Raw genomic sequence first — 12,010 nt, 5'->3', positions numbered from 1 at the left:
TCAGGAAGACTACAATCAATAGCACTGGGCATATATGAACCCCTTCTCGCTCACTTGTGGGGTTCTGCAGGGCTCATCCATTAGCCCTACACTATTTAATATATATGTTACAGAATTGGCCAATCTGATTAGATCATTTGGGTGGTCTCTGACTTCCTATGCCGATGACACTCAAATCGTCCTGTCAGTTTTAAAAAAAGGCTCTAAACTTGGCACTCAATTTCATGACTGTATGCTAGCTGTCAGCTCATGAATGAGCTCGCATTGCATCAAGCTGAATTCAGGAAAGACAGAGATAGTCCTGTTTGGAAACCTGTCCCCTAATTGGTCCCCTGTCTGATTGCCGATCGAACTAGGTCCTCCCAGTGACCAAAGCAAAAAACGTAGGAGTAATAATTGATGAAAAATGTAACTTTGGGCACCAAGTTAATGCTGTCATCTCGTCCAGTTTTTACCTGCTCAAAACTTTTAAAAACCAATGATGCTGTTTATTCCTGATAATAGCAAAAAGATCATAATTACCTCATTAGTCTTATCCAAGTGAGACTATTGCAATGGTCTCTACCTGAACACACAGGAAAAACACTTAAGAAAGCTCCAGACGGTGCGGAATGCAGCTGCCAGGCTTCTCCTGGGTATTCCAAAGTTCCAATCAGCGGCTAAGGACATTCATAATTTGCACTGGTGTTCAGTAATAAGTTGCATCAAATTTAAGGCTTTATGCATCACCTATAAGGCATTGCACAACATAGACCTGCAGTTTTTGAGGCGGTCTTTGAAGTGGTACTCCCCCAATAGACCCCTTTGCTTGGAAGGGGCAAAACATATGCTACTACCCAGGATCCGGAAGGCCAACTGGGGTGGCAGAAGCTTTATAGCAGGATCCATCAAGCTTTGGAATAGCCTACCGATCCATTTAAGAGCCTTGCCTACTTTAATGGTCTTCAGGAAGGAACTTAAAACTTGGCTATTAAGTAACTAGGGCTGCCAAACACTGTCCTACTAAAGCAGCATGGATACGCAGAATGTCCTACTGCAGTCTGCAGACTGATATATATGCCACGCTTCAGCCCCCAACCTCACGACCTAAGGATATATGGTGTGTCTATCGCACATATGTACAACAGGTTCATGACACCGCCCAAGCATCGTCTCTGGAACCTCAAGAGGCCTCTGGGAGCAAAGAAGCCAGACCCCCCCCGATGCTGATCGATGCTCAGACATAGTAACATCACCCTCCTACATGTTCCCCTAACGGCTCATACCCCAGAAGACGAATAACAAAGCTTTCCCGCTATGACAGCCAGGATAAACCACATAAGATCACAAACTGATGGAACCCCCCACCCCCTGCAGCACTTTCCCCATGTAATAGATTATTTTTTTTTTAGTCTTGTGATGATTTTAATCTCTGTATCGTATATGTTTTAATTTGATGCAATCTGTACGTCAAATTCTTTTGCTTTACTAAAAATGTTTTAAAAACAACTAGGACTAGGCTCATTTACTAAGGATTGCTAGCGCCAAGACACCCTTGGTATGTGTGCGCTTAATAAATCACTATAACATAAGATCTTAATTGTGGTGTAGAGGAGCTGGTGTTTTACTTGTAGAGAAAGGGGGCCTTTGGCAGTGCTCACTTCATATAGGTTGTTACGCGCCAGCCACCAGGAAACCTATTGGACCTATGCTGCAAGGTAGTACGTTTTGAAGGATGGCGCCCCCAGCCCTCCCTGACCCACTGGCAATTGGAGTTTATGGAGAGCCACTCATCGTCTCCCACGTCACACAGTAGGACCCAGAGCATCTGGTCTAGATCCTGAAAAAAGCTTAGGTGGGAAAACACAGGTATGTTGACGAAATAATACAGGAGGAGGATGATCATCTTTAATACAGCAATCCTTCCCGTAAGGGTGAGTGGCATCCTCTGCCAGATTCGTAATAGGAATTTCAGGGTTGTGAAAGCCCGCTGCAGGTGCCCTCGAACAGGTCCCTTTGGGAATGATATCGGATTCCTAGGTAGCGTAACACTGCTGTTGTCCAAGTTAGGGGGGCACCACCCACGTGGATCACCTGTGGAGGTGCATCACGGAAGAGTGGGAAGGAGCACGATTTCCCGCAATTTACTCTGAAGCCTGCCGCGTCCTCAAAGTTTCAGAAGGTCGCTGAGATGGAGTCCAGGTCAGCAGATGCGTCCTGGACACATAGTAGCAGGCCATCTGCATATAGCGACATCAAGTGTGGTCCCATCCAGGGGGATACCCCATTGTTGGCCCTCCCGGCGTAGGCGATGGGCCAGCAGCTCAATGGCAAATAGGATAGGGGAGGAGGGCCCCCACTGGTGTGTTCTGCGGTCAATGGGAAAGGGAGGCAAAATAAGGCAGGCAATGCGTGTCCTAGATGACAGGTTTGTGTATAGCAACTTCGAGTATGCAAGTAGGCCCTGGCTTATACCCATTGCCCGTACGAAGTCGAAGAGGTAACCCAGGACAGGAAATCAGAGGCCTTTTCGAGGTCCAATATGAGACATGCTGCCTGTGGGTATCGTAACAATGCCTGATCCATGACATGGAAGAGTCGCCTGATGTTGTTAGATGTATTACAGCCCGGTACAACACTGTTCTGATCGGTGTGGAGTAGAGTACAAAGTATCTGCAGCAGTGCTTTAAATGGAAAAAAATAAGTGCAGGTACTCACCAAAAGGTGCGGTGGACTGGGGGGTGGAGTGTGGGGCGGGACTAGGGGCGGGGGCTAGGTTTTCAACCTTGCCAAACTTTATATGCAAGAAATCCAAGTGCAAAGTAAAAAAATCAGAAGTATCGGTCCTATTGTTATGGCCCTAATAATAATAATAATAAGGGTAGGTTCAAAACCGTCTCTGAATTTTGCCATCAAAGCTTTGCATGCTGGAATTTTTAGAAACCCTTACTTATAATGAGAAAGGAGAACTACAAGTTCCAGCATGCAAAAGCGTTACCAGCTAAAATCCATACCTGTCTGAAAGTCTAAAGCATTCCATGCAGCTGTCTGTCGCATTTGGGTTAAACGTGGTGTCCCATACAAAACAAGCGGTTTAAATGCACCAAACCAAAAAGAAAATTGTGTTGCCTTTAAAGTGTTTTTTGTTTGAGGGTAATCGTAAAATTGGTGGCAAGGGCAGAGATTTACATTCACGTAAAAAATGCTTAATTTAAATTGCTGATGAACTAACATTTACAGTCTTTTAAAACAATGGCTTGCTGAAACTCTTTACTGCCCTGAAGAAAACGTCCCACACCATCTCCATTAGTTTTATGGTCGACTCTCAACTCCTACTGTGCAGGATCAAAGGGTAAACAAAACACCCTGCCGCCTCACCCCTGCTGGAAGAATTGCAGAGACTGCAGGACAAGATTGCCGTGTCAAGGTGAGAAGCGCTGCTGTTCTGGCGCTCTTGTGCAAACTCAGCTCACGATTGCAAAATCAGAGCTGGTCGTGTTTAAAGTACTGCCGAGGCACGAGACCATGAAGCGCACCACCTGTGTCAAGGCAAGGCCCCCCCATGAGTACCGGTACTCTCCTTGTCCTAGGAAAAGTTCCGGTACTCAAGAGGCGATAATTAAAAAGTGCCGGTACTTCGTACCGGTGAGTACCGGCCCATTTAAAGCACTGATCTGCAGGTACCGTTATGCAAGGACTTTGCCAAGTATCTTGTACCGGCACCCAATATGGTTATGGGTTGACAGGAGGAGCGACGAGTGGAACCCCTATCTGGTTTCAGCAGGGATATCAGAAGAGACTCATGAAGGGAGGATGGGAGCACACAAATCGTGAGGGTTTTTTACTACATCTCAATTCATCTATGGGCAAGGATGGTTGAGAATCGATCATAGTATTCTATCTGGATCCTGTCCAACGCTAGGAGTTTTATTACGGGCCAAGTCATGTATTGCCTTTTTTTCCACAGCCACTGTGATTAGGTCGTTGAATTCCTCATGCTCTAGGGCATTGACGGGACTTTAAGGAAAGGGGGGTTAAGAAGCGTCTGACGGAAGGCTGAAGAAGGTGGTGCCCGAAACAACTCGGCATAGTATGAGATAAAAGATATAGTATAGCGGATTTTGACCATACGGTTGGGCCTTGGTCAAGATTAATTTCGGTGATGGGGGGTGTTATGTGTTTCTTTAAAGTTGTCACTAAAGGCTTCTGCATACAAAACGTAGCGCATGTTCACAAGGAACTTACCAGGGCCCTTCGGGATGCCGATGAAGCCCTAACCACACTAGATTACCGTCCACCCCGCCCCCCCAGGTAATATAGTATGTTGCGCCCTAGTGGACGCCAAGAAACGCCAGGGTACCCTGGTGGAGCGCCTCTGCTGCTACAACTTCATGGAATACACAGCCCGGCTTCACTCTACAAGGGATAAACCAGGATACCTACTTGCTTGGTTAAAAGCATGTTGTTTATATTTCTCTATTTCTGTGCAATTTCTCCTCATACTGAGAAACTGACCCATCGGGAGATTGTTAAGTAAAGCCGAAGGTGGAAGCTTGAGTAACTTATTAGAGTACAGTGCCCCATACCAGTGAAACTATGGTTTTTATTTTTTCAATTTCCGTTTAAGCAGTGGCTTATAGTTTTGGTCTTAAAGAATGCCATGAACCTCTTGGTCTATATAGGCAGAAACATGTTGACCAGATTATAGGATAGGATAATACCCATATCCCTATCTCACTTAGCTTGTATTTAAGTCTATCCATTGGGGGTGCCGGAATAAAAGTTGTCCTCACCCACCAAGAGATATTTTAAACTCGCACATTAGTCTTTTGTTTTGCACTCTGGACGACAAACAAAACCTCCCGCTCCTCTCCTACGGTAGATTTGTAGCCCACCGTGGGTACCTTGCGGTCCCAGTGTGAGGAGGGGACACTATGATGAAGCATGTCACCCTAGGGTGAGTGAGGGTTCTCGTCTTAACACAGCAGTGCTTGTGGTTTCACCTTTTCTTCTTTCTGTTGCGCTCTCCTTTCGTACTCACTATCCTTGTACATTAATGCGAGATAGATTGTGTGGAGTAGTATATCGGGTGGTGATAAATACTCCAATAAGACTCTTCTTTGTGAGATACCACTGGGCATGTGGTTATGTCAGATGTTTATGTGGAAGGGAAGGGGGTCTGGGATGAACATCAGTCCTATGTGTCCATATCGGTTCGCAAAAGGGGGTAATTATGTGTCGCTCGTGCTGTGGGAAAAAGAACAAAAGTTAACGAAACAACAATACTGAAACAAGCACCATAACTTGCGGCTGAATGCCACACGCCCAAACATTTGTTCAAAGAGCTTGTGCATAGAACGGGGGTTGTAGCAGGTTACTGCCCGGTATCGGTAGATGGGGGGGCGAAAGGCTGCAGACGTGCAATCTGAGTCATTGTTCAAGTGGGCAAATAGTCTATGTTTGGGTTTCCATGGGGCACCCGATATCCGGAGGGGTGCCCCACAGTAGGGGGGAAATGAAGAAGAGAGAGGGAGGAGGCCTCCTGGTAAGGGGTGGCCCACAACCCCGGTTGAGTACTAAGGGTGAGTGGACGGGAAGAGTCCCCGGGTGTCCACCCCACGGCAAGGCTCTGCTGTGGTGTGAGTATAAGCCCTTAAAGTAGATCGCCCGGAGACTATGGCGTTATTTAGGGACCAGACAATAGCCCCTCGAGTCTCAAGTCCCCTATAGTCCTCCTCACTCACACAGATGCTGAAATCTGTGTGCTGAGGATTGTCGAAGGGCAAATGCTGCTTCTATGGCTGACTGCTGGCTTTGGGGCAGTTAGTCCTGGGAGGGTACTCTGGGAAACCCTCTCCCCATACCTGCCCCATTGTTGGCTACAGAGGCCTCTCCGACTTCTGGGACGTGGCACATTGTTGTTAGTTGTTGGAGGCTCCATTCAAAGTGGGTCTCCACCCAGTCCCAAGCGGAGTCTGGTTCAGTAAAGTAGTGGGTTTGTTGGTCATGGATAATCCCCAGCTTTGCTGGAAACAGTAGGGAGTATTGAACGTTCAAGTCCTGAAGGCAGCGCTTCTTGGCCAGAAAGGAGGAATGTTGATATTGGGTCAGCATTGTATAGTTTGGGAATTCTGAAATCTGGCAGTTCTCGTGCTCGAGTGGAGCTGCTCGTCCCGCGACTTGCAGGATACAGTCCCTATCTTTATAGTGAAGAAGTTTTGCAGGCACTGGGCTAGGTGCTGTCCCGGTGGGACCATGCGGGTGGGCACCCAGTGCAACCTTTCTATTGAGAAATGAGGAAAAAGGGACTGAGCTGTCACCCACACCTCTAGGAAATCAATCATTGATCGGGATCACTCCATGCCCTCCGGGAGGCCCGCTACGCTTATGTTATTCCGATGAGCCCTTCACTTGGTGTCTTCTGTACGGTGTTCTAGTCGCTGCACCCTTTTAAGGAGGTCTCACATGGTCTTTTCCTGATTGGTCAGTTGAGGTTTCATGTCTGTGATGATTTGCTCAGTTATAATGACTCTAGAGGCCAATTTTCTCTGGTCCTTGCAGCGGAGTCCGAACCCCACCCGGATTTCCGCTATGCACAATTCGGCTGATGTGCAGGATGCCTCAATGGCATGTAGGATGGCATCTAGTTTAGCGGTGGGTCTTGAGGAGGTGCAGGTAATGGGCCCCTTTGTTCATGCTGGACAAATGAGCGTTGGTCAAGGGGGCCGCAATTGTTCTTTGGTTGTTTTTTGTCTGCCCATGTCATCTGATGTAGTGGCCATTGATTACCTTCCTGGCTGGGGTAGCCACCTCTTCTACTGGAGAATGTCCCGGGTGGGTGCCAGGGAGGATCAACAGGAGCAGCCCACTCAGGTGAGACCCAGGGGCAGCGAAGTTCATTTGGATTGAGAGGCCCTCCCTGGCAGCTGGGTCAGGGTTTCACTCCGAAGCAATGGCTGTCCCACTCCATGTGGAGTTATTCCCGGTTTGGCATTGTGCGGTTTGTGTGTCAAGCGGCCTGTGGGGCATGCGTACTGGAAACGTTAGTAGGATGATCTGGTGGTGTCCCCTTCCCTCTCACCTCTGCGGGCAAGGGGTTCTGGTCGGTGCACACAGTTCGTGTAACTGATGCAGTGGGTGTTCGCTGCAGACCCCAGGTCACTGACCTTAAGTCGCCAGATGCCATCCGAGTTGCGTGCCGACTGCCTGCCAAAGTGGGCCATGGGTTTAGTCTCCCCGCGTCGCCAATCTAGGAGATGGGCTCTCCTGCAGGGTTCAGAGTGGGAGCTTGGAGATGAAAAAAGGAATTTTGGGTGGGTCGCAGGGGCTGCCAGTGGTCAGGTGCACCTCTCTGTTCTTCACAGGGGTCCCTCACCGCATTCCGGCTGCACACTGAGACGAGTCCGGTGTGGCCGTCTTGTGGTCAGGCTATGCCAGTGGTTTCTCACCATGAGTAGGTCAGGCCAGACTAGCTGTGCCCTCAAGGTGATGCAGGGAGCTTGCGTGCCAACTGCACACTGATTTTGATCTTCACCTGGGACCATGGAGCTCAACCTTCATCCCTTGACGGCACGCAGTTTCAGCCAGTGGGGGAAAAGGACAGTGTTCAGGCCGTTTGGGCAGCAAAGGGCCATTGCGGCCCACGGAGCTCCCTTTGCGGTGAAGGAGGGTGGTCCCTTGTGTGACAGCAGCTACTGGCTGGCTTGGGTCTCCATGTGGCCTTGTTAGAGGGCCCTAGTGATGACGAGCTCCGGGGTGTGAGCGGTGTCCTCAATGGAGCAGCATGGGTGTTCTGTGGTGGCTCTTGTGATATTGCTGATTTCCCTCTCACAATCGGCGATTTGGTGCCCAGCGGCTCTCCGCCTTGAGCCGCAGGGTGCTGCAGGATCCCTAGTCGGGTGAAACCCGGGAGAGGATCGGGCCACGTTTGACTCGTGCCTCTGCTGCACTAGCTCCGTTGTGCCGGTCCGGGTCTCAGTGGCTTTAATGCGGGAGCTGGGCAGTGACTCCTCAGCATGTCTTGGCAGTACCTCTTGGCCTCTCCGTGCTCTAGGGCAGGTCCGGAGGTCTCCGACTACCCACAGTGCAATAATGCCACATATGATGGCAGGATTATAGGGGTTTGCTTTGCTGGAACTCTGCTAGCAGGAGTAGACCATTTTTGGAGACTAGGCCACACCCCCTCTTATACCGGAATGTTCCCTACATTGTAAATGGATGTATTCCCCTGCTCTGTCAGCCTGACTGCATGTGAAACTGGTATACTGACTTTCATTTTGGCTCTGGCATCACACTAATCCAGCATTCATTCAGAGGTCTAGGCCTGTCATTGACAATGTGAGGTCCAAGACCTGTTGTGAACTGGAGGGGCGCATCAAGCATGCCTTCCTAGAATGCAGTGAACTAATGTCCAAGTCCTGCAGTGGTGGCAGAGTACAGTCTATTTGAATCTATAGTGTGACTAGGAATTTTTCCGTTGTTAGCGGAGTGCAATCTACTGACCCCATTCAAAGTTCCAGTGTGTTTTGAAGACTAGAACCTAGCACTGGCATACTGTGTGCATGCTGAGTGAGTGTGCGTGCACAGTCCAGGTGTAGCACATATAATGTTGGAGGATTCTGTGTTTTCTGTGAATCTGACTACTGGTGCCAATGGGATCGATTCTGGATGTCCCTAGTTTAGCATGGTACAAGATGGAGGATGAGGTTAACATCCCTAATGAGTGGAAATGTACTGCCTGCATTCTCGTGGCTGTAGGGTGGAGTCAACGGCACTAAAATGAGGAGGATGGAGACAGACTCTCTTTAGAAATCCAATGAAAGCCATTTTTACAAACAATGCTGATTATTTTTTCCTGAGTACTGCCATATGTTAGACGGTAGGAGTGAGGGATGGTACTGTAGTTCTAGTTGTTCAAGGTGAACAAGTTTCTAGGCAGAGCCTGCCTTTTTGTCTGTATCTAATTGTTGCTTCAGGAAAGTTGGTACAACTATGGGCAGAGATCTTGCACTTCATTGTGCCACTTCATTGTGCCACTGCTTTGGATATTCTTGCTTGGATCCAGCCCCAGTGCTTACAGTTGTAAGAACCATCACTTGCTGTGTCTGGCAAGCTGACTGGAAAGACATCTGAAAGAGAACTACCTCAAACCTGTTCTGAAGCCTCATACAGTAGATCCAGGCCCTTGAAAGGAAAATGTGTGTAAAAATAGGATCCAAACCACTCCACTTCGTTCCATTCCCAAGTTCTTCAAGATCAAGTAAAGGAGTGTGAATTACTAGGGCTGGAGTCTGCCTGGCAGCCAGTCTCCAAGAGGTGAGAGAACATCATCGGAAGTCTGTTGGAAATCCGAAGTCTGCTGGAGTAGCTGAGGATCTGCCTACGGAGCCAAGAAGCCTGCCCGCTGAGAGAGGAAAGAAGTGTGCTTGGCCTTGTGGTCCAGGGCTAGCTGCAGTTCCTGAGTTAACTATATTACAGCTGCACCAGAGTGAAGATTCATGTCCTGCCCGGCAGTTCACCGTGGGTTTGAAATATTGGTACTGCTGGTGCAGAAAAAGAAGGCTGCACCCCAAACAAAAGTGGGAAGAAAGGGTTGGCATGAAATCTGCAACTGCCAAAATACCATCATCGAGAAAAAACTCGGACAGGAGGTTGCAAATGCTACGTCTGATTTCTATTAAAAAAACATAGGCACTGGGTTGAAGATTATATTATTGTGTCTGTTGGCTGGTTGTTCCTAACTCCTCATGCTACTTCCTTCAAATGTCTGACTCTTCGCCCTCGGTACATTGAGAGGCCAGTAGCCCCTATCTGGCCACCGAAACAACTTCTGGCAGGCTCTACAATCCTTATGGCATGTGGTATCTTTTCTTTTCTTCTTCTTTTGCAGCAAAATATCATCTGCAATCGATGCATAAATAGGCCTGAACTGAATACAGTTGATAGGGCTAGAAAGTAATGGTCAGAGTTAGAGACATCTTGCTCTATTACACAACACTCAATGCATGATACAACTGTGCTCCTCACTGATAAGGGTGTATGCAATTCTGATGAAACCTGCTCTACACTGATAAGAGTGTGCACAAACTGAGATAGCTTTTAGTGATGAGAATCACGTTGACACCCAGAAGAGAGATGCTTCTTTCTCTTGACTGTAAAGTGACCGCTTAGGCAAGAGGTGCATGTAACTTATAAATATTAGTTTTCCGCACTGGTAACAATGCATATCTTCTGGTGAGAAGTGTTAAATAACTAATGATAACATATGTATCATAAAGAGAGGTACTACATGATTTGTGTACGGTTCCTGCTTAGTGCCACTCATCTATCTCTTTTCCAGGTCCTCCCCCCGCCTCCTGCACCCCAGAGCCCACACCTGCCTTCAATGCCTTATAGGCTGGACCAATATTTTCTTGGTGGCCACATAGCTCAGCGGATGGCTCACTAAGTTTTTAGCTGAAAATATCTAGTTCCCCTCATGGCTCACTGAGGTTTTATCTCTAGCTATTCACTCCAAGTGATGGTTCACTGAGGCCGCTCCTGTGAGATTTGGTTTACTAGATGACTGAGTTTCTGTTCAATTGATTTCTCACTGAGTTTAACGCCTGCTGACAATTAGGTAAGTGTAGGGTTGCCACTTTTCTCAGACAAAAATATTGTCCATTTGTTTACGTTTTGCAACACTGGAAAGATCAGGAGCTAGTCCCTTAAAAGAGTTAATGTAAAATTATCTTTATGAACACAGCAATGCTGTCACTGTTTGCGCAAATAACTATTAATGACACTCAAAATTAAAATTTCTAAATTAATTTTGTCTTCTAATCGCTATTTTAAGTTTTTATTTCAAAGGGAAGAAAATACTTTAGTTTGGCACATATTCCAGTTTTTTGTTGGCATTGACATGAAAATAGCCGTTCAGGCAAAATACTGGCCAGGTGGTAACCCTAGCTAAGTGGACAGTTCGCTGAGGTTTTGTCTGACCCTGGTTTCTACCTCACTGATTTGGTAATTCACATATCGTCTTCTGCTTAATATTAAACACTATCATTCTGCACAAAACTCAAGACCAACGAGCTTCGTTACTACGTTCTTTCTCTGTACTCAATGACAACAACGTGGCTCCGTCAAGTGTTTATTAAAAATAAAAATGGCGAAACAAGTGTGCACTTCATTTTTCAACGGTAACCGTTAGGTCCTGTCAATCCGTTATGATATTTGCAAAGATTACTATTAATTTTACATTAAAAAACTCCAAATAAATATTTTAGCGAAACTAGAAAACCTACAATATAGTACCTTTGATTTATTGTCCTATGGGTGCTTGAAACAAATTGAAAAAAATTAGTTTCACACAGTACAATTTGACACAAACGCTAAATGAATAGAAAGAGAGATAAAGAAAATTATAACAATAAATACCGATGTTTGCAGAGTCGCCTTTGTCCCCACTTCTTGTGTACGCAAGGTCTTCCAAACGAAATGTAAAAGAACCACTTGGTAGATCTAAAAGGAAAATAACAAGAAAGTTACTGCAGACACAGCATCTTGCAAGGAAAATTCGATCTATATTTTCGGCAGAAATCCTTGAGGTTCCAAGGAGAATTCCCAAAATACACATGCAAAGCCTGTCCGAAACCAGGGAAGTTCAAGACTGGAACAGGGGAAGAAGGGGGAGGGATCTGCCCTTCATCAGGCGCCCTATCCTTTAATAAGAACATAGTATGAGTGTTTGAGGAGGACAGAGCTTGAGAGCAACTCTTCCACCTGACATCTGGAGAGGCAAGGCCATCTCATTTGCAATCTTCCATCTGGGTCTGCGTCCTCTCCCCTTCCGCGCTCATTACATTGATTACCAGTAAGGAAAATAATTATTTTTTAAATCTGTTGCCTATCACACAACTCTCTGATAGGGAATGGTCCCAGCTACCTTTTTTCGAAGCTCACTCACTATTGTATTGTAGTTGCATTTATATAGTGCTTACTACCCCTGACGAGACTTCGAAGCACTTTTTCAGTGAGTAGCATGCTACGC

General features: G+C 46.9%; 1 protein-coding gene across 1 annotated transcript in view; it reads right to left on the bottom strand.

The window, feature by feature from the left end:
* LOC146862495 (uncharacterized) overlaps window positions 1-12,010 on the bottom strand; it is a 596,942-nt gene that overhangs the window by 64,745 nt on the left and 520,187 nt on the right. Inside the window, exon 17 of the mRNA XM_085641700.1 lies at window positions 11,398-11,481. Coding sequence (XP_085497826.1) covers window positions 11,398-11,481 — 84 coding nt within the window. The remainder of the gene's footprint in view (window positions 1-11,397; window positions 11,482-12,010) is intronic.

Source organism: Triturus cristatus, chromosome 2_2, assembly GCF_964204655.1.
Source record: "Triturus cristatus chromosome 2_2, aTriCri1.1, whole genome shotgun sequence".
In the NCBI taxonomy this organism is placed as follows: Eukaryota; Metazoa; Chordata; class Amphibia; order Caudata; family Salamandridae; genus Triturus; species Triturus cristatus.
This window is presented reverse-complemented; position numbering and strand designations above follow the sequence as displayed.